This window comes from Falco biarmicus, chromosome 8, assembly GCF_023638135.1.
Source record: "Falco biarmicus isolate bFalBia1 chromosome 8, bFalBia1.pri, whole genome shotgun sequence".
In the NCBI taxonomy this organism is placed as follows: domain Eukaryota; kingdom Metazoa; phylum Chordata; class Aves; order Falconiformes; family Falconidae; genus Falco; species Falco biarmicus.
The window spans coordinates 43,088,227-43,111,081 of record NC_079295.1 but is presented as its reverse complement, the minus strand read 5'-3'; the positions used below and the strand labels follow the sequence as shown (position 1 = coordinate 43,111,081).

General features: G+C 46.3%; 1 protein-coding gene across 6 annotated transcripts in view; it reads right to left on the bottom strand.

Moving 5' to 3' along the window:
• Positions 1-22,855, bottom strand: part of GALNT13 (polypeptide N-acetylgalactosaminyltransferase 13) — a 158,454-nt gene that overhangs the window by 64,260 nt on the left and 71,339 nt on the right. For all 6 annotated transcript variants that reach the window (XR_008823691.1, XR_008823688.1, XR_008823689.1 and 3 more), the window contains exons 5-7: positions 10,545-10,711; positions 8,924-9,131; positions 7,671-7,841 (exon numbers count right to left, since the gene is read on the bottom strand). Coding sequence is in view for 2 of the 6 variants with exons in the window: in XM_056350279.1 (XP_056206254.1) it covers positions 7,671-7,841; positions 8,924-9,131; positions 10,545-10,711 (546 nt within the window). In the remaining 4 variants the exon portion in view is untranslated. The remainder of the gene's footprint in view (positions 1-7,670; positions 7,842-8,923; positions 9,132-10,544; positions 10,712-22,855) is intronic.

Here is a 22,855-nt window from a genome sequence, read left to right as displayed (position 1 = left end):
CCTACACACAAACTCGAGTGCACAGCTAAAGGGGATGCCCCAAGGACAGGGTTTCAGCCCAGATGTGTCCCTGCAGGTGCCCCAGCATCCGCTGTCAGGAGAGCTCAGGCAGGGTGTGGGGTGATGGCACCTATCACCAGTGACAGCTGTAAGGACGCCGAGCTCTCAGCATCCCCACAGCGACAGACGGGCTCTGGAGTAAGGATGCCGAGCTCTCAGCATCCCCACAGTGACAGACGGGCTCTGGAGTAAGGACGCCGAGCTCTCAGCATCCCCACAGCGACAGACGGGCTCTGGAGTAAGGACGCCGAGCTCTCAGCATCCCCACAGTGACAGACGGGCTCTGGAGTAAGGACGCCGAGCTCTCAGCATCCCCACAGTGACAGACGGGCTCTGGAGTAAGGACGCCGAGCTCTCAGCATCCCCACAGTGACAGACGGGCTCTGGAGTAAGGATGCCGATCTCTCAGCATCCCCACAGCGACAGACGGGCTCTGGAGTAAGGACGCCGAGCTCTCAGCATCCCCACAGTGACAGACGGGCTCTGGTGTGAGGATGCTGAGCTCTCAGCATCCCCACAGTGATGGGCTTTGCTGGTGAGGACTTCCGGGCACATTACTGTAGCTGCAGATCAAGCCTTTCTGGTCAAGTACCAGTCACGTTCCTGTCCTCAGCTTCGAAAACAACTGCAAAGTGGGTGAGACTGGATTTTGAAAACGTGTAACGTAAGGCAAGCTGAATGCATATGAGTACAATGATACAACCATGGCAGTAACTATGGCCTGTATGCAAGGGATTCAGTCACAAAACTGAACTCATTCTTTCAGTTATTTAATAAACTGCTTGTGCAGACCGCTAGGAATATCTGATATCCTATGGTCAGATCAGGCACCTGAATCTGTACAAGTGAAGCATTTCCAGCATCAGCACTTCTGCCCATCTGAAGCTCAGCTTCTCCAAGAGCTCCTGTGTTTGGAGACAGCCTTAGGCAAATGCAGAAATAAAACAAGCCTACAGAATTTTTCCAAAAAGCAACAGCAACAAAACTGCTCATGTGCAATGCAGGAAAAAGGTGGCAGAGGGGCTTCAAGGGTGCTCCAGCTCGTGGTGGAACCTGAATCACTTGGGCATTTCTTAGATCTTTCTTTAGGAGTTTTCATATGCCCTACAGGCAAAAAGAATTAGATAAAGCACCCCCCTATTTGCACACAGAATCGGGGTGTAAGGTGTGGGTTAGTGTGTGTGTTACACACGCACACACAGAGTACGTGGGGACTGCAGGGACGGGGCTGTGGTGCACAGATTCTTCTGCGGTGGCACTGGACACAGCCCAGGCAGTAAGAAGCCCTCACTTATTCTCAACAAAACCTGGTAATTTTCCTGCTGTGCAATTATTTCCCCTTCTGCACGAGCTGACTATCATTACTCCCCCCCCAAAAAACCCCACAAACCCACAAAACAAACAGCGCAGTTTAGCAATGAAATAATGCTGGACCCTGAGTTTACCAACCCTTCATTTCTATTTTTCTCCCTCTTCTCTCAGCACTGAAAGCTCAGTTAATTAACTGTCTGTCATTCAGACGAGGCTAAACCTTCCCAGGTTTCCAAGCCGCTTTGCTGCCCTCTGCCTTGCTGGGTCTCTGCCCCACACAACCCTGCCACCCCCCGAGCTCCCCTGAGCCACGCGGCGAGTGGAGCTGGGGAGAGTGGCCAGCGGCGAGACCCTCCGCCTGCTGCCAGCGTGGAAGCCAAACGCCGCCCAGCATGGGCAGCATAAAATAAAGCAGACTCTGAAGTCATTCTTAAGTGAGCCAGTTTTGTGGCGGATGATTACCAATGCAAAAATACTGTATTTAAAATAAATTTCTATTCCTGATTCCCTGACAACCCCGTAAGTCCAGGCAAAGCTACGTACCCCGATACCAAAAGCTGCGTCGGTACGTGGTGTACACACCTGCCTGACAAGGGGCCGCTTTCCCACAGGACTCACAGACATTTGGAGAGAGCCTGTTCCCAGCGCTGCATGCCCAGACCCCAGCTCCAGCCCACAACGATTTCCTACCCTCACCAACCTCACTGAAATTAGGAGTGCCACCGGTTTCGGACAACTAAAACCATCCCCACTCCTCTGTCTGCAACAGAAACCTCCTCTCCTCCCTCCTCCTCTCACTCCTTCCCCTGCAGGAGGTCAGCCTTTGCCCGAATGGTACAAAATTTCCCATTTTTGCAAAGATTTGGTCTTAAGCCATTTTTGAATGATGCAACTGAACTGCACACGCAGATCTGGATTCTTCTGAAATGTCATCAGCAACTGTTTATGAAAAACAGTGTTTCCCTAATAACTACTAACTGAAAGTGCTGAGTTTCATGCTGTAAAATGTAAGTAACTACACACCAACAAACACCACAGATTCTTAAATAACTGAAACGCAGCAGGCAGGACTATTCTTTGTTATGTAAATTTAATGTTACACAAACAGATCTGCAGAGCTCTCACTGTAAAGCCAGCTGAAACAGTACTAGGAGAAAGCGTAAGTGTTCCTACGGTTTTTGTCTAAGCTTTGTGCCTATGAGCTATATTTTGCCTACGTGGAGCCATACTAACTACTACACTAATGTGTTATGATTAACTCGAATCATCATGCAACCCCCCTTTTAATTTTATTTTGAAGATAACGTCTGCTACTCATTTCTGCAATTATTAGCGGCAAGCAGGATTCCCACCCCTGCGCCTGCACCTTTCACGTCCCATAAGAGGAGCTGTACAACGTGAGGTACCGCAGCAATCCCCGGGCTGGCTGCATCCCACCGGTGCCTCACGCCATGCCGGGGAGGGAAGCAAGGAGGGGGTGGCACGGAGCAGCCCCTGCTGTGGCCGGGGATGGTCAGCTCAGGTCCCCCAGGCTGGGAGCTCCCTAAAGCCACGTTAGGTCACTTCATCCTGCACCCTCCAAGCTCCCCATCAGGCGCATCCACTCCAAGGGCCCCAATGGTCACCACAGCCACACCACTAACGAATGAGACTATATGATTTATGTAGCTTGGAATAAGGTTTTCACACCAGTTTAAAATATGGCTGTACATCATCTAGGCAGTATTAACTGCAGCCAATAAGTTTAATCAGCCATAATAACAATAATAAGATAAATACAATATGCTCCTAATATTTGATGTTGTATTTTTCTTCTCAACAACCAATTTATACTTGAGAAAAGATTTTCCAGAAGAAAACATATATTTTTTATGATTTATAATACTAGCCTGGAGTGCCTTCAGCTTAACAAAAATTCAGGCAAGTATGGAAATATCCATAGAAATGTGCCGTGCAGAGGCTGTAAATGCCCAGCACAGAAACACTTTATGTTTTTAATACTGTAGATGTATAGAAGACAAGGTGTTTGTCAACTGATCTTGGTGCAGACCAGTTTTCTATTGCCACAGGCAAAAACAGAGGAGAAATGAGTTCACTTGAAGACAAAAGAAAATCTGCAAAGTACAAATACGGGGCAGATATTTTTCAGTGGAAAAAGAAGAAGGGAAGGTTTAGCAGGACCGCTGGCTTTATGGTACTGCCCAAGAACGCTTCCCATGGAGCCAGGCCACACCTGAGAGGGAGCTGCGCTGCCCAGAGCTCTCAGGTTTCCTCATTCCCAGACCTACCCATCACCCCTGATACCTGCAGGAGGCTTTTTTTGCTTTAATCTCCACCTCTGCACAGGGCAACCATCTGGGTTTTGCTCCCAGGGAGCCCTCTGGGAACAGAAATGGGCTTTGCACTTACAATAACACATTTTGACAAGGGCTAATCATTTACAAGGTTTGCAAAGCCGGAGGTTACCCCAGTGACAGTGGAAGTTACAGCATTTACTCTACGGGGAAACAGCACAAAATCCAGAGGTGCATCAGAAAAGCACCGAATAGCCTTCACTATTCAGACAAAAAACCCCAAACATATATTACCCACTGACGTGGGTCCTTGGGGGTTGCTGTACCTTCAAAGTGTTGTACCCCTAAAGCAACACTGGGAAGCCCCTGCAAGCTCCACGGCTCAGGTGACATTTGTACTCAAAGCCACATTACATATTTGATTTCCGCAAATACACTTGAAAAAATCCATTTTGGCTGATCCTAACAAACCTCAGAGAATGAAACACTTGTCTTGAACAGCTCTGTCTCCAGGAACAATCTTTTCTTCAGGGATTATCTTCTAGTTGTCCCCTACCTCTTCTAACTTCATAGTTCTGGTCCTAGCAAAGACACCTCGTGAACTGAAAGCTTCCTGATGTCACTTCTGCTTCTGATCATTGTACGTGTAAACCAAAAATAATTCTAACTATGTTTAAAAAAAAAATCCCAAGAAATGCCAGTATCTGATGACCACCAACTTCCATCCTCCCTCTCCCCAGGTGGGGAGTGCTGATGGGGTAGGGGCAGAGATGGTCCGACCTGCTGCCCAGGACAGCTCCCCACTGATAGTGCTGCCCACCCCCACCTACCGCCTTTAAACCAGGAGTGGTCGCCAACTGGGAAAGCTTTTGCTACCTTCACAAAACCTGTGATTCCTCGGGTAAGAATTACTGGTTTAGACTATTCTGGGAAGGTTACGCCATCACGGTGTTAGCTGACCTGAGAGTGAGCTAGGCAAGGGAAGAAGAAGAAAATGAGAATGAGAGAAGGGATGTTAGACCAGGGTTTAAGAACCAGAAAAAGAAAATAAGGGGCAAAAGCGGTAAGGACTAGCGCATGAAGAGCAGGAATAGCATCCACGTACAGATCTCTGATCAGAACCCGATCTGACCAAAGCAAAGCATCACTAATCAGTATGAGAGGCACCTATGAGTCCCCACCGTTCTGTTTGCTAAAAATATGACAACCAATCTAACTTTTCTAATGGTTGTCAGTAAGAAAGCTCTTCCGCAGCTGTACTGCATGACAATTAGTTGTAGGTCTTTAATATCGAGTCACTGAATTAATTAACCTTTTCCCACTAAATCTAGAGATTCCAAGAAAGGCGACTATTTGATTCAAATACATAACTTAGGAATTTAACAGTTCCTTGAACTCCCTAGGCAAACAAGCAAACAGCCTTTCACATACACGAACGGGAGAGAATTGGGCAGGCAACCTTTTGGGAGGGTACAGCACCTTCCATGGTAACTTCGTCAGGCTTAATGGCCACAGCGTACGTGACGGCTGAACCCTGTTCATACCAACTGGCAAGCTCTCAGCAGCAAGCTCTCCTAATCTTTTCCATAAAAATACTTATACAACAATACAAATTATACATAAATAGTAAGTTGTATATAAAATAATTCACAGTTTGAAAACGTGTTATGATTTTAAATCAAAAAAGCAAAGGTAGGAATTTATCAATGTTATTATGGAAGATAAATACTTTGAGTAAAACTGTAAATTACGTGGATTTTAATGTAACAAAAAGCAGAATTTGAGTGCAATGGTAATGTTACGCAAACATGCACACAAACGTGTAATCCAATGATGTTTGCATTCTACACCTATTTCACTGATTATAAAGAAAAAACATGAGTAAAGACATAGTCAATCTACATGAGACTGAAATAATGTTACAGAATGGAGGAAGCAACATGGATTAAAGCATATGAACTCATCAATTTGTTTCTGAATTTTTGGTATGGGTTAGGCTTTGGCTTCTTTTTATTGCCTCATTTTTTGAATACTCAGTGGCAGCAGCTGCCAAGAACCATTCTTAGGTGAAGTATTATACATTTTCTCTTTGGATGCAGAATTTGTGATTGTGTTTCCTACACCTCAGGACTGATAGGCTGCCGCAGTCTCTCTGATTGCGTTTGATAAACATCTGGAAATACCAGCTAGCACTGAAAGCAGCCAATAACTTACTAAATGTTGTTTCCCATAGGAATGCTGTTATACTCGGGCAGTTCCACAGCTCGCTTGCTTTGCTGGTTCCCCTCCCATCAGGTAAAAAGGAAAATGAAACAGGGAGTACCTTCTTCTGACACCAAAGAGACTGGAATGCCTCCACTATGTGATCAGACAGGGCATCCATATGTCTAAAAGCTGACACTTTGGTCTTAAGCCAGCACAGTTACACACCCTCAGAGCCACCTCTTCACTCTAAAGCACTTGTGTAAGTGATAATTATGGGAATGTGGCACTTGGCATTAAACTCTGACTCCTTCACCCACGCTCTGCCCACTAACACCCATCTCACCAGGAGAATCCCCAAAGGACCAGGCAACCACCAGCTAAAAGCAGGAGGGGGGGGGGGGGGGGCGGGAAGTGCACTATTTCTTTGTTTTTATAATTTAAAGAATCAATTACATGTCTGATTATGGATTCACTTCAAATACTACTCCATTCCAAGATAAGGAAACAAGAACTGGGATTTGCATGTCTCTGACAGCTCGCTGTCTCTGTGAATTGATGCCGTGCGGGAGAGGCAGGATAAACAGCGCACAGCCAGTGACACAGTGGGAGCAGCAGCCAGCACGGCATGCGGTTCTGCGGCTCGTTAGGATAATTAACTCTACAGATTTTAACGCACACCTCAGCTTTAGCGAAATAGCTGCTGGCAGACTTCACAGCTGAGTGATGATATTTGAGATCATGAGAAATGCGGTGCCCAGCTCAAACACGGGGTCATGCCCCCTTTGCTAGCGACAGGGTCTGCTCCTGGGCACCCGCTTGTGCTTCCTGAGAGCCCAACCTCAGAATCCCAGCCCTTCCCTGCCTCCAGGCTTTGAAGGACAAACAATGACAGATTTTGGCCACTTTCTGGCCTGTGTAATTTTGAAAGGCTTTTCTTTGTCCGCCCTGCCTTACCTGGAAGCGTTTCGCACAGCTGTGCTGTGACTGCTGCCCCCCCCTCCCGCCAAGTTGGCTCTCCCTTTATCTGCCTGTTGCGGGGGTATGCAGGACTGGAATTCTGTCCACTTCATCATGTCTCTCACACAGGTTTGAAACCATTACATCCACTTGTGAAAGCTTTTTGCCTTTTTTTTTTTTAAAAAAAAAAACTTTTCATGAAGACCACAGAAGCTATTAGAGCTGAGCAAATAACCCATTGTGAGTAATTTATCCAATTTGTCCTGTTTCAGCTTCATTTAAAATTTTTCTAGAGGTTTTGTTACAGTCCATGGTTTGAGCAATTAAATGAAAGAGGTCAGGAATGATCACGGGAATTCAGGACATACTCTTAGATCATTTTTGACTCAGTGTGCACAGTCATCAATTTTATCCTCTAGGCAATGATGAAAGTACGCATTTTAAGTGCAAATCATCATAACCGAATACTTGTGTTCAGTGTTAAAAAATGTGTATTTCAGCAGTATGTTCTAATATTGGCCTAAAATTACAAAAAAATAGTAACACCTGTAAACAGAAGGTCACAGGGCATTTACAGAAAAAAATCATAGGGTGAACTTACAAAGCAGATAAGATTTTGAATTATTGAATGTTGAAAAGAAGATATAAATGAGTTTTCTCAGCTCTGATACCTACACTGCAGCATTAAGGATAGGTCGATTTTGGTCTTCACTGCCCTGAACAGTGTGCCGCAACTGACACGTGTTCTCTGATACTGCAGCAAAATCTTAGGTATTAAGCACTATTAGCTACACAAACAAGTACACGGTAGACTCGAACAGCACAGTACTCTTGATTCCTCACCTGACAGGCAAGGTCCTGTCTCCTTTCCTCCTGTCCATCTCTCTCTGGGGAACTGGATACCAGCGAAAGTTCAGTTTCCAGTTGAACCCTCCATAAGTCATATCAGATCCAGCCATGTATTCAAATGTGTCATCGCTGATCACATCAATGATCGGGCAGACAACGGTCTTCCTGTAAGGATAAAATAGGCTATTTTAAAATAGAACACTTTTGTCATGTCAGTGTGCTGAATATTGCACTTAGTTTGAGGCTTCTCTACGTAAAACCCCATTTACATTTCCCCTTCTCTGCTGCCCGCAGCTTTTTGGAGACTCTGACCCCTTGCTGTGCTCCCAAGAGCTAAAAGCCACCGACACCCACCCCTCCAACAACCGACCCCGCAAAGGCGGCAGCAGCACGACCTACGCTGCGTTGGGCAGGTTTGCTCCTTGCATCTGTGCAGTTTCCCTCTACACCTCCCAAGATGGGCAGCAGCAGGACAAACAGGGTTATTTTTGCTTGTGGCTGCTGGGCTTGAGCAGGGCGGGTTTTACCGTGTGCGTCTCACGGAGCACCTGCGGCGCGGTTCATAAATGGGACCATGCACCGTGTGCAGCTGGGGCTGCTCGTCCATCGAGCAGAGCGAGGGCCTTGGTGGGGCAGGGGAAAAAAAGGGAGGGGAGGGGGCAAAAGGAGGGGGGGAAAAGATGGGGGGGGGGGGGGTAGGGAAAGACGGGCAAGAGGGGGCCAAGACGGGGGGAGGGGGGGCCAAGACAGGGGGAGGGGGCAATAGAAGGGGAAGTGGTAAAAAAAGTAAAGGAAGAAAGAAGAGGAAAGAGGAAAGAAGAGAAAAAAGAAAATAGGAGAATATAGGAAAAAACAGGCCAAAAAAGGGGAAAAAAAAAGAAAAGAAAAGAGTGCAAATTTCAGAGATATTGGAGGTGTCACCGCTAAGACGTTGTGACTGGTGACAAGAAGGGGTGAAGACTGCCATTGGGTGGGGACACCCAGGACTCGTGAAAGTGAATGGCGTAAGTTGCCATCCTGGCATTATTGGTCTTCCGTCAGTAACAGAGTCCTGCTGTAGGAATCAAAAGCTTATCACATATCTATTTAGAAATTAAGATTTCTCCAGTCTCTACTGATTAGATCCTAGACACAAATACTGGCGAACACCTTCCCGCTAGGTTTCAAACCCCCTCGATCTCCTTTTCTGACCAATGACCTTGTTCCCATTCCAGCTCTCCATGCGCACGGTGCAGCGCTGCGCTCACCTGTCCTCCTTGATCCTGGCCAGCAGCGGCTCCAGCCAGCCCAGGGTGCACTCGCAGTGCGCGTCCAGGAACGTTATCACCTGCCCTCGGGAGGCTGCTGCCCCGCGGAGCCGCGCGCGGATCAGTCCCGACCTCTGCTCCATCCGGATGATCTTGATGGAGACTTCCAGGTTTTTCACGTAGTTCTCCAACGAGGCCTTCAAAAACTCTGCCAAAGATAATTGGGGGAGGGAAAAAAAAAAAAAAATAGAAGAGAAACCTTATTTTTAGCTGGGTTCGGCAACTGCCAAGGACTCCAAATATAACCGCAGAGTTGATGCGTCACGCTCGGCCCTCCCAGGGGCATACCACACACGCTGCCCTGACACCGGGAACCACCCTGACACATCCTGGGTTTTTCTGAAGACTGAGGTGAGGTACCGAGGCACACGCTGGCACCCTGCGCCCCGCAGCCACGTGGCAAAGAGCGCACACAGCGGCTAGAGCGTCCCGTGAAAATGCCACAGAGATTTTACAAAAGTCACAATCGGTTTTGCTCGAGATAAGCCAGCAATCAAGAGTGAGTGCAAAATGATTACGCTGCTGCTAATTTGTCAACAGTGAAATACAAATACGACTACTTTTGATGAAGGTCAGCATTTGAGCTCTTCAGGAACCCAAAACTTTGCTTTTTGGATAAACAGTAGTTACTTGGGATAAAGTCTTCCTCCACATCCTGGCCCAGAGGAACACGAACCCTACTTGTCCTCTGAAGCAGGGAAATCCAGGACAGTAATTAGAGTTCAGTTAATGCTACATGGGGCAGAACTAAAGGATGGCTCAGCCTGCATCCTCTGTCTGCTGGACCGTTGCAGCTGCACGGTGCATTTGCCATTATACGCATTTGGCTACTTGAGGAAAATTTATCATTCCATTGAGTATGTTTGCGGAATGAAATGCGATTCCTTTCCCAGGTAATATCAGTCTCACAGGCAGACAGTTTTGTTGCTAAACCCTGGGGTGGGAGGAAGAAAAAAAGAAGGAAAACAAAAAAAAAAAAAAAAAGGAGAGAAAAAAGAAATAAAAAAGGGAAAAAAGGTGGGCGGGAAGAGGGGGGAAAGTGGGAAAGAGGGGTAAAAAGTGGGGGGAAAGAGGGGGAAAAAGGAAAGGAGGGGAAAGAGGGGGGGAAGGGAGCAAGGCAAGGGAGAGAGAGAAGAAAGGTGGGGGGAAAGCAGGGAGAAGGAGAAAGAAAAAAGCCAGACCCAAAATAAATGACCCACACAGATGAGCAATATGAGGAAACCGGCTCAGTTTGGATATTCAGGAAAATCTGAAACACAGAACAGAGAGGGGTTGAGGGACAGCAAGAGACAGACAGAGAGAGATGTGAAAAAGGTCTGTCTTTTACAGATGCCACGATAAAGCACAGTGTAAAGAGTGCTGCTGGTGTGTGGGTAGAGCACCCCAGCCATGAGTTACTGCCCAATAACCCACCCCCGCGAGTTATCAAGTTTTTGATTTAACCGGGTTATTATGCCAAATAACAGCCTGGCCACCAGCACAGGCACAGCTCTCCTGCCGGCTCCTCACACGCCACGCTACACCACCACTGGGAACGCGATTCCTCTCTCCCAAAACCTACCTCTCTCGCTGGCGTCATCCACCAGGATGATTTCAGAAATCAGGCGGTGCGGCGAGCGGTTGATAACGCTGTACACGGTCCGAAGCAGGGTGCTCCAGGCTTCGTTGTGAAACACAATCACTACACTTGTGTTGGGGAGCTCATCGGGGTAGACCTTTGTCTTGCACCTGCCAAAAAATACAGAAATACAGAAAAAAAGGGAGGTTAATCTTTACAAAAATCCCTAAAGATCTCTACTGATGGGACAGCCTGGAAAAGGGGCTTCAAGCCCTGTTGAGCATATGTTCCAAAGTGGTCACCGATCTCTTCAAGCTCCCAAGCCAGAAGGCAGAGGGAACTTCAAATTCTGTTTTCTTGCTAAGAAAGCACAGCAGAGTATCCAAAGGAACGTGCACCGCTGCATTCACAGCTCCCTCAGGCTCCCAGTCCCCTCGCTCCCACTTGGTGTGCCAAGAAATTGGCATCCAGCAGGCTCAGCATCATCGTGTCCTGACACAGCTGCACACAGGACACGGGGCAATTAATACGAGGTGTATCAAGTGGTTACAGTTAGGTCAAGGGACTCTCATTGTCACAAATTCTAAATTCTGTGTTTGAAGTACACAGCCCTCCAAGACCTTCCCATCTTTGGTGGCTTCTCAAAAAGAAGAAAAACAAAATCACTATTTTCTAGACCATTCTATATAGCCACTCAATGAGAGAATGAGAGGTCAGTAATTTCACCTGTTTTGGAAAATGTGGAAATTAAGGCAAAGTGAGCAACAGATAGCAACTCTTGCTGATTTTGCAGAAGCAAATTGAAGCTATTTGCTTATTACAAGAGACAACCCAAAATTCTGCATGTTTGTTCCACATCTTGGACACAATTCAAAAATACAAACACACCTACATCAGCCTGCCCAGCACAGGTCAAGTCATCACTTAAACATACCTAATATTGGATTCTTAACCACTGCGACTGAAAATAATTTGCACTTTTTTTTTTTTTTTTTTTTTTCTATTTTGCTACCATATGGTTCTCTGGCCCTGAGATTCCTACTGTAACCCTGGTTCAGGAAAGCCCTTTCAGAAGGGACAGGGAGCATGTACATACTGTACAGCAGCAGCACACACACACTATGAATTAAACTGCACGTAAAGTGGGAAGAAATTAGGTATAGCTTTTTAGTTCATCTTCTCTGGAATACCACAAATTTGAAGCTTCCCCCCACAAAAAAAATCTAAATTAGTAAGTTACTCATTAGCATTTACATACCCTACACTCTGACTGTGACTCAGGCTCAGCATATCAGTTTTGTCTGTGTTATTTGAAAAATCAACCAGTCCCAATGAAGGAGTTGCTCAGGAGTAGCCTCCCCATCACAGAAACTGCTCTAATCAAGGGCCAAGAGAATGAATGAATGAGGTCCCTGAAGAAAAGTCAGCCTGTCCATATAGTTTCTTTCTTAAACATAACCGACCATAACAAAGCTCTTTTTAACCTTTTCTTCTGCCTCACCGACAGTTTAAAAAAAAAAAAAAAAAAAAAAAAAGATAAAACAACATCGTGAGCACAGCTTTCAAAGCAGAAGGTGAGAACAGAATACAGAAGAATACAACGTATCACTGATTGCTATGGTACAGATAAAAGGTTCACGTGTGTGTGTGTGTGTGTGTATACATATATATGTCATTGGTCAGTAGATCTTGACAACAGAAAGCTGTCATATATCCATATGTGTGTATATATATATATATATATGTACGCACACACACAACAGTCTTAAATTCATGTTGATGATGACCACCAAAGTTTGCTGGTAGCCATCCCACCGTCACCATTTCCGCAATCTAATGAACGATACAACCATCCATCAATTATGATTTAGATTCAGAGTTCAGACAAATAAAAGTCCTTCATTAATTATCATCCATGATGACACCTGGTGCTTACCCAGAGGTGTCTAAAGAAGTGTGAGCCCAGAAGGACACTGTATCCAAAGAAGGACATTTTGAATTTATTTGTTTCCGAGGCACAGTAGAAGTTTTCCTCACACATGTAATTGCCCTTGGAAGGTGTCTCGTGTCAACCCTGGCAGCTCACAGTCAGGTCTCAAAGACTGAAAAGCAGAAAGGCTGCAGCACAAAGCTCGGTATGTTTATGTTGAGAGTCGTTTTCCAGAGCTTAACATCATTCTTAGCTGGAATAAATGCTGTTTGTTCCATATTTCACAACAGCCGTTTTAATTTCATTTAAAATAGATACAATCTTGGAAACTGGAAAAGAACTACTACATCAGATTACATTTAAAAGTATTCAGAAACATACATCAGTAGTGAAAGGAGACAAGAAGATGGTTCCTTGTCTGCAGCTGAACGCTAATTTTGTAGTGCAAACAGAACATTAAGGTACAGAATTTTTATCATCATGTAGTATTTGCCAGGATCTTCAGTATTTTAACTATCCTTTTTATTACTCTCCAAGGTACCTTATGGCACCCAGGGAAGCTAAGGGCTAGATGAGTGGAGGACACTCATGAAGAGGTCATGTATCCTATGCTTTGCAGCAGACAGACCAATCTAAATTGTCATAAATCAGGTCATAAAGATCCATGAATGGCATCCTGTGGTGCATCAAACAGCATAACCAGCCGGACAAAAGAGGGGACTGCCTCGCCGTACCCAGCAATGGGGCAGCCCCACCATGAGTGCTGTGCGTGGTGCTGGTGCCCACCCTTTGGGAAGGATGTGAAGGTCCTTGACGGCTCCCAGAGGAGGGCAACCACACTAGCGAAGGGCTGGGAACCATGTCCTCTGAGGGCAGCTGAGAACTTTGGGCTGATCTAGTTTGCAGAGAACAGAGGCTGAGGGGTGACCTCACTGCTCTCTCCAGCTTCCTGAGGGTGGGATGTGAAGAGGGAGATGCTGAGCTCTTCTCCCTGGGATCCAGGGATAGGATGCATGGGAATGGCTCAAAGCTGCTCCAGCAGAGGTTTAAACTGGACTTTTGGAAGCATTTCTTTAGCGAGAGGGTGGCCAAACACTGGGACCAGCTTCCTAGAGAGGTGGCCGATACCCCAAGCCTGTCAGGGTTTAAGAGGCATCTGAATGATGCCCTGAACAACGTGCTGGAGCTTGGTCAGGCAGTTGACTAGGTGGTCACTGTAGGTCGCTTCCAACCGAAACAGCATATTCTATTCTATTAAGGACCAGGTTTTTAAAATGCTCTGGAGCTGGCAAACTCTGCACAGACAAGAAGTCACTAGAGCTTGTTAATTGATGAATCTGTGTGTAACACCCGATTCCTGCACTGGTCATTGGGATGACCTGAGTCTGGAACCATCACTCCCACGGTGAAAACACTTACTCCTTGAATTAAACAAAAACATCCTTAGCTCATTGACACAACTCTTACACACCTAACACCAGAGAGCTGCCACTTCACTTCCCACTGATGAGGCACAGCACTCCACTTACACACTTACAGCTGCGTTGCTGTCCCAGATCCTCTTCACAGCACTTCCCAGCAAACGGCAATGGCACTGCTCTGCCAGTGACCTGCCATGGCCAGCCCTGTAGCTATAGATGACATAAGGAGGCAGGCAGGGGACAGAGAGACTGAAATACCAGGTGGCATGAGGCTGGGACGGCTCTGGGTGGGAAGGTTATACTCTCACCAACATGCCTCTGCTCTCTGCTGGAAGTGAGACATTGATTAGTTTTCACTAAGCTCACTCAAAACAATTTTCCTAAGTGTTTGATTCACTTTAAAAGTTAAACAACAAAGATCGGTGATAATACAACCATACAGTGGGTGTATAATCACTGTTCTTCCTCTTAAAGTAATTCCCACTGCCATTTACAAGATGTGCAAGGGAAAACAATCACAATCCATACGGGTGTGACTGATTTGCACCCCCTTCCCACCTCGTTCCTGCCTGTGTGTGGCCACACTCCGGACACGATGCTCATCACACCTCTTCGTGGGCTGATTCACCTCACGAAGATGTCCCCAAGCCCACCTCCTGGCCAGGCTGGGTTTTTTTGGATGGTCAGTAGATGAATGTGGCGCAGCGATGCCAGGGAGATGCTGGAGATGGGGCAAGACCAGCAGCAGAAGGGGACGGCAGGGAGAGACCTGGTGCACCAACACCTCCCTGTTCTGGCCACAACGAGCTGCCATGTCCAACGGCCCTGCTTTCCCTCAACGACTGCAGCGACACATGGCACAGCTTTAGGTCAGCTCTCACATCCCCACCATGTCCACGAGAGCCCTCCCAGGGACTGTCTCTGGGCTGGGTACCTTGGTGGAGTGCATCCTGTGAGAGGGACAGTCTGGAGGGATGTGGAATCTGCAGTGTCCCATGTCCCTCCCCAGGGAAGGCTCAGCCTCCGCCAGTGTCCACTCTGCCCCTGGAGCACACCTCTAGGGGGGGTTCAGCCCCAGATACCCACCTAACGCTCTGCTCCCTTTAGAGCGCACAAAAGAGAAAAGCCTTTTGCGTCCCTTTTACTGCAATGACGACAGTGACTCATGCTGCTTGTTTTCCAATTCGAAAATCCACCATGCGCTGAAGAAATGATAAGTAAGTAATCTGCTACTCACGCAATCAAACACGAGGGCTCCCTCTCCGCCACCCCTGCATTATTTACAATGTGTCCTGATTGTTCACACACACTGACACTGGAAATACTTTCCCAGAAACACTGGGTCTTCTCATGCAGTCATCAGATGCTACTTTATGAATACACATTAAGTAAATACAGCTGCTTAAATATGAGAAAAACACATTTTCTGAGATCAGTAACATGGAAACAGAGTGAGATTCTACCTATTTACTATCCTTCCCATTGGCTGCATGAAAATTATGTGAGCGTGGAGGGTTACCCCGTGATTTTATGCCTTCCAGAACCGTGCTGAAGCTCTCAGGGAAGCAACTCAAGGCGAAAGATCATGCATGAAAGCAAAGTATTTAGAGGGAAAAAATGAGACTATTGCTATTATATACAATTTATTATGTAGTATATTTTTATATGATGCATTTGGGAACATATAGAACTGTGTTAAATACTTTTTGTTTATAAGACTTGAGGGATTTTCATGATTATTTAGTCATTACCTTTTATTGCTTTGCTATAGTGAAAATACCCATAAAGAAAAGGCTGGTAACACACATCACCGGTATGATGCCTCCAGGTGACCAAATTTACTGCACCCTCCAGTTATGTCAGGGCACTGGAAACCAGTCTGTTGCAGGACTGGTACTTTTGGTGCAGAGCAGTCACTGACGTGCATGCAAAGTTAGGGTAAAGGGAACACAAAACAGCCTGGGGAATTGAGCAAAACGGAGGAGCTGTTGGTCAGGATACTGAGAGGGGATCCCAAATTCCAGGCACAGACAGACTGAGAAACCAGTAACAGTGCACGCTGCAGTCTTCTGTGATGGAGGTGATGGAAGTGAAGGACAAGAGGTGGGAAGGGAAAGGGTGAATGCACCATCTCCCAGTGCCAAATTAATACTCTTGACTTGCTGCATGCTGCACCTCTGTCTCTGCTTTTAGTGCATATTTATGTTCTGATTAATATTGTTTGTGCAACAGTGGCAGCGTATTTATTCACCTATCTAATATATATAGGTTATATATATTTATATAAGCAGGTATGTACAGTTTTATCTACACGTACACAAAAACCTACATATATGAACATATGAAACCTTAATTTATCTCTGTGGGTTCACAAGGTCTGTCTCCTCACAGAAGGGTATTTACTGTTTATGATGAACAGTATTCTTGAATACACCAGTTCCACACTAGACTGCACTGGAATCATGATTTCCAGCATTGTAAAGCATCTATGATTGCACAACACCATTAATATGTGCAGTAAGCAGATAACATCTGAAAGTAACATAAGCAACCTCCTCACTACTTCTTTGCCTTGCTGACATGTAATTTCTCTTTTTGCACTTGTTTTGCGTCTTAGTTCCTGTCTCTTTCCCCACTGAATTCTTGCATTTTAAAATCAGTCCAGTTTAAATACCTGCTATGCTGTATCACAACCTGCTGCTGTATCTCTCTCCAGCTAATATGATAGTCCTGAATGCTATCTCCTACCTCATTCATTCTCAGCTTTGAGCTGAATGCCACACCGGGAGGTGATTTGGGAAAGCTGCTGGACACCACAGAAGTTTTTCCATCAGCCCCAAAGGCAGTGCTGCTGAGGAGTGGGGCAGGCACCTACTTCTTCCTATTTGCAGCTCACCGCAGCAATGATCTCAGTGCATCCCATTTCCGGGGCACGGATGACGAACACCAGCTAATGCAACCACAAACCACCCCTTGTCCAGCAGGACAAGCAGCTATCCCTCTTACCCGCACCCTGCCTCCACCACCATCGGTAGACAAGGTACAAGGGCATAGCTGAAAAACTGACAGCAGCGTCAAGACACGAGAAACTCACCCCTAATTTCATAGTAATGCACATAAAGACCCATACCAAAGAGTGATGAATGTATCACCATGCAGAAAGAGCCTCTGCAAAACTGCCTCTTAAAAATGATCGCACTGCATTTAAGCAAACCGCCAAAACATCAGAAGTCACAGAGTGAATTAAATCAATAAATTCATCTTTTCATAGGTGCGGTTACCGTCCAGTGAAGTTTATGCCTTGCAGTTGTTTTACCATCTTAATTTAGCGTCACGTCCACACACGTTATTTTTGAAGCATGACCAAGAATAATTTCACATAAAATGGAAGACGTCACCTTAAAACAGCTTATCATGCTTACAAAAACAACTCCGTGTATTTAAATGTGTTCTTATGTGGAATAAGATCTTACATGCCGATTCTTAGGAAAACGTTTATCAGTTCACAAATGAGCTGAGGGAAACTCAAGTACCTATAGGACAACTTCAGTGCTGATGTGTTTAACACAGGGTGCTCGGTGGCCAGGGGCTGAGGCTGAGGAGGGCAGCAGCGAAGGCAGGCAGGTGCAGGAGCGCCTGTGCCAACAGAGGGAATCGAAGGCACCCTCAAGTGGAACGGGGAAGTGGTGGATGTTGGACAACCTTAACCATGCCTTGACGCCTCTGAATTCAGGGATTTCATTTTGAAAGCTGTCCCAGTAACAAAGCACTCCAGCTCAGCTATACAATACTGTCAAACGCCTTCCAAAAGTTCGTGATTGTATATTGATTAGTGCAATAGAAGTGTTCTCTGAAAAGCAAGCGGAGGGATGACCTGACAGGACTGACAGTTCTGACAGACAGAGACTGGACAAGGGTAGACCCCGCCACACCATCGGTAATTGCCTGTCACCATCCTTCAGCCGCCTTCTCCCCCCAGCCCCTTCCCAATGAAAACAGATGGCAAGATGCACCCTGAAAAAGATTATGATACTGCTTACCATGGTAAGGCTACTACTAGTTATTTTGGTGTTTAAATCTCGCAGCTGGCAGCTGGTGTGGCTTGGCTGCTTTGTCAAGGTACATTTTCTGTAGGATACACTACAGAAATCAAGCAAATGCTTTATCAGGGGGTTGGACTGCGTTATCTCCAGAGGTCCCTTCCAAACCACACCATTCTGTGATCCTCTGATATTGCTCCCATCACAATGAAGCATTTAAAAAACCTAGATTGCCCATTCAAGAGAAGCACCTTTCCCTCCCTACAGGCTCCGCAGCATTCCGCAGCAGCGCTGGTTTTGCTGTATGAAGAACCAGAGGTCAAGGCTCTAAGGAGAAGCCGTGCCCGGGACCTTGCAGTGCCCTGCCCCTGTGTCACCACATGCCCTCCTTGCCTCAGGAAGCACTTCAGCAGCCTGATAGCTCCTGATCCACAGTACGCCCTCAAGAAATGCTCAGTAACATCCTGAGATGTCCCCATCAGCACTGATCACCAATGCTGGCATCTTGGCCATCTACCCCTGTGTTCACTCACAGCATTTCTCCAACATCACCCCGTAGCTTTGTGGCGCACAACCTGAAATTGAGGCATACCTCTTGTTATGAAATGCAGAAAGCCTGAAATCTTGCCATTTCTCATCATCCCCCATGCCAGCACCCCCCGAGAGCACGTCAGCATGCACCATCTCCATGCTCAGGTGCTACTCGCCGCTGCGAAGATGAATGCACCACTGCATAGTGAAGCTGGCAGCCAGTTATATTTATCTCCCTCTAGACCTGGAACACGCCACCGCTGCGTTGATACCTCACAAGATGCCAAATCTTATCAGTGTGTATTGATTACGTGCCAGGGTGCTAATAGCACATAAGGAATGCTTTTTGTGCTCCGCTGTACCTGGCTTTCAGGAGCGCACTCATGGATTGTGATTCCTGTGGGACAGTGTTGGTATCCACAGAAATACTCCAAGTAGTTCCACCTTCCTCTAATCTTGAACAGGATTTTAAAAAACATAAGGAAAGGTGCACTTAAATTAAAAGAATATATAAAATAAAATTCTGGCAAAACAACAGCTTCTTTGATGTCCGGCAGTACCAGCAGACCGTTTCTGGTCTCCCTCCACAAAGAACGGCAACCAAAACCCCCAGCTCTCCTTGCTAAAGTGGTTTTGAAGCAGCAAGTACGTGATGGGAAGCCAAATGCAGCACTGGCATGACTCCAGCCGCCAGAGCTGCTAAAACACCCTACAGCCCTCTCCAGAGCCAGGCCTCTGGCCAGCACCTTTACGGAAAACTTCAGGCAGCGAATGCTCCCCTACCACAAACCTTCCTGTCAAAACTGTTAATTGCGCCATGTGCAGATCACCAATGCTCCTTTTTGGTGTTTGGTTTTGCTTTCTGAAAATCACAAGTTGGACTGTAAGTTAACTACCCCAGTAAGCAATAATTTATTTCTAGGGTGATAACTCTCCTACTATGAGAATCCTATCGCCTTAAATAGTCTCCGATCCACTTTAAACAAAACCTGCCAGCTACTCAAGGAAAGAGAAAGTGTGAAAATGAAATATATGGTTATCTCCAGAGGTCCCTTCCAACCCGCACCATTCTGTGATCCTCTGATATTGCTCCCATCACAATGAAGCATTTAAAAAAACCTAGATTGCCCATTCAAGAGAAGCACCTTTCCCTCCCTACAGGCTCCGCAGCATCCCAGAAAACAACACTGTCCAAGGGTTCAAATTCCCTGCCAAAATGGCATTCATTTAAGCTTTATCTGTTGTGTCTCCTCTTGCCCACAGATACAGGTGGCGCACGAGGCCGTGAGAGCTCCACCAAGCGCCAGCACTCCCGACCCAGAGGGTAACACGTCACCCTGTAACCCATCCTGCTGCAGCGTTTCAACACGCACAGCTGTAACCCTGCTTCAATGAACTTACTTCAAGTGCACCAGTTTGTATTTTAGACTGGAATTTATGCAATTGAAAGGTAAATAGAAAACAATTGAATAGGAACTTATTTCACTTAGAGGAAAGTAGAACTGTCCTGGAACTGTCGCTACGTTGTCTTACCAAATTTTATCGTACCGATGCACTCCAAAGCTAACCAACTTTTATATCCAGCAGATGATGAATGTGAAAATATCTTACAAGGATTTTTCTCTGTTGTTTCATTAGAGTATCAATAGGTTTGCCACTTCTGGGAGCAAAGACCCTTCATTCACACCTTCAGCTACCACTGTTCATAAAGCTTTGGGTATAGCCTTGGATATCACCTCTTCCTTGGGGTTTTTCAGCTCCAAGCTCCATTTTAATATTTTTGAAGTTACTTTTACATCTGACGAAGAACACAGTAATACAGCACAGTATTGCCAATCATTGGAAGAGGCTTCCCAGGGAGGTGGTGGAGTCCCCATCCCTGGAGGGATTTAAAAGAAGCACAGATGAGGTGCTGAGGGACACGAGTTAGTGGTGGCTTTGGCAGCGCTGGGCTAACGGTTGGCCTTGATCTTAAGGGTCCTTTCTAACCTTAATCAAAGAATCAAAGAACAGTTTGGGTTGGAAGGGACCTTAAAGCCCACCCAGTTCCCAGCCCTGCCCCGGGCAGGGACCCCCCCCAGCCCAGGCTGCTCCCAGCCCCATCCAGCCTGGCCTGGAGCACTGCCAGGGATGGGGCACCCACAGCTGCTCTGGGCAGCCTGGCCCACCGCCTCGCCGCCCTCACGGGGAGAGGTTCTTCCTGATCTCTGACCTGCATCTGCCCTCTTTCCACTTAAAACAATGCAGTGTAGAGGTGACCATTTCTTTTTCAGAGGACTATACTAGAGGCCACTTTGGACTTTCTCTACCCTTTCCAACAAAAATCAAAGACCTATAATGGAAATTACAGATCAGATCAGGCTTTCTTGGATGGTTTTTGATCATTTCCAGTGCCATTTTTTGTTATATGATTGCTGAATCTTCTTTGAAGCTCATCAAGCCCACCTCAAACTTCCCCTTCATATTTTTCAAAATATTTTAGTAAGTATTAACTTTGAATCCTCAAATCTCTTATTCATATCTGCAATAAATGATGTAAGAAACAAAAAAATAATTTTCACACGCTTTTGCTTTCACACAGCTCTGGAGCCCCCAGCTAAGGGATGAAATTCTGCACCACATGAAGTAAAGATGAGGGTGGTGGCATGCTTTCATGCTGCAAGCTTAGCTCTTCATTCAGCATTTGCCTGTAGTCAGAAGGTACATCTCCATGCTGTGCTCGGCAAAGCAGGTAAATGATGTGCTGGATTCAGAGGTTCCTCCCAAAACTGAACTGCTGGCAAGAAACCAACTGCAATAAATCAGCCAAAGGCTTGGTGACCCTATAGTCCTCTGTGAGCACCCAGCCAAATCCCTGCTCCTGTGCTGTCCTCCCCCCATGCTGTCCTCCCCACACATCCACGCACCGCCAGAAAGCTCATTTCATAAATCCACAAGGATTAGTACTGCACTATACAGCTGTCAGTCAGTACACTTCTGGAAGTCTCCAAATACCATTTTCAAAATTCAGAGTGCCTTTTCCAGTCTGTACACACCACCACATAAATTTCTGAGAAATTATTTTTCTTTTTATTTTGTTCTTACTTAAAATAATAATGCACAGATTTTTAAAGGAGTTTATGGGATAAGGTAGGAAGTAGCCGATTTCTCTGAATGAATGCACATAACCAAGCTGGAGGACAGCTTCCATCAGGGAGGAGATAAAACAGGAGCATGAATTACCCACACAGGCTTATTTCCTGGCATTCTTACAACTATTTCTGGCTACTCCTTTACAACAAAGTGAATTTTCTCTGCATGCCACAAGAGGTTTCAAAACACAAGACCATCCTCTTAGTAGAGAGACACATGCCCCAAAAGAGAAGTTGCCCAGTGTTACATCCACCGCAGCCAGATACATCAGCACAGATGCCTACCTGGGTGGTGGCCAGCGCTACTGCAGGGCCAGGACTGCCTCAGGCTGGTGCTTTTAACTGGTCCTTATTTCTGCCTGGAGTTAAGAGGAGATGCCTTGCAATGCCAAAGCCATCCGCATACCTGTTGACAGAAGCTGAACCACGGATCTTTATTGCTTTGACTGTTTAGTGCTCAGAAATGAACTTATACTGATGATCTGCTTGTAGAAGCATCATCTAACAAGCTGCATGGCTGAGAAGGCATTTGCTTGTCTCAATGCCTATCCTCTTAAAAAAAAAAAAAGTGTAGCCCCGGCCCCTCGCCCGTAAGGTCTCTGTGTGCCCTGACAAGGTCCCCTCTCCGCCTCCTCCTGCCCCGGCTGGGCAGCCCCCGCTCCCGCAGTCGCCCCGCACACACCACCTGCTCTAGCCCCGCCGCACCTTCGTTTAATCATTAAGGATCTTCTTTTAGTAAAGAAGCTATGATTAGTTTTTCGTGCTGCCGAATACAATTTTGCAGGCTCTTCTCACTCGTCAGTCGTATCCAGAGGCTCATTCCCACATTCCCCTTCCAGGCACGTATAGAAGCTGAACTTTGTTCCTCGCAACAACTGGTTGGGCCAAGAGCAGCACTCACGGTAACCATCCGTTTCTGAGTCTTGACTTGCCAGGCAAAGGGACAGCTTTACACGAAGGAAGCAATTTCATGCTTGAAGAGCCTTGCGCTATTAAGTCAGAAAATTGAGTTACAGCTGCTTCGCAGGGTGGACCCTGCAGCCAGCGAGGGTCAGGATCAGCCCTGAGGTACATGGGGGGACTGTCCTGGGACGAGCTGCTGACAGAAAAGCAGAACTGAAATGAGATCGACCTACCTGAAATCCTTCTGTTTAAATACTACATATTTTCCTAAATCGCATACCACACAAGGACTAAACACCTACCAGTTCAACCTAGCACTGTTACATTATTTAGGGTATTTATGGGAAAACTAGGAACA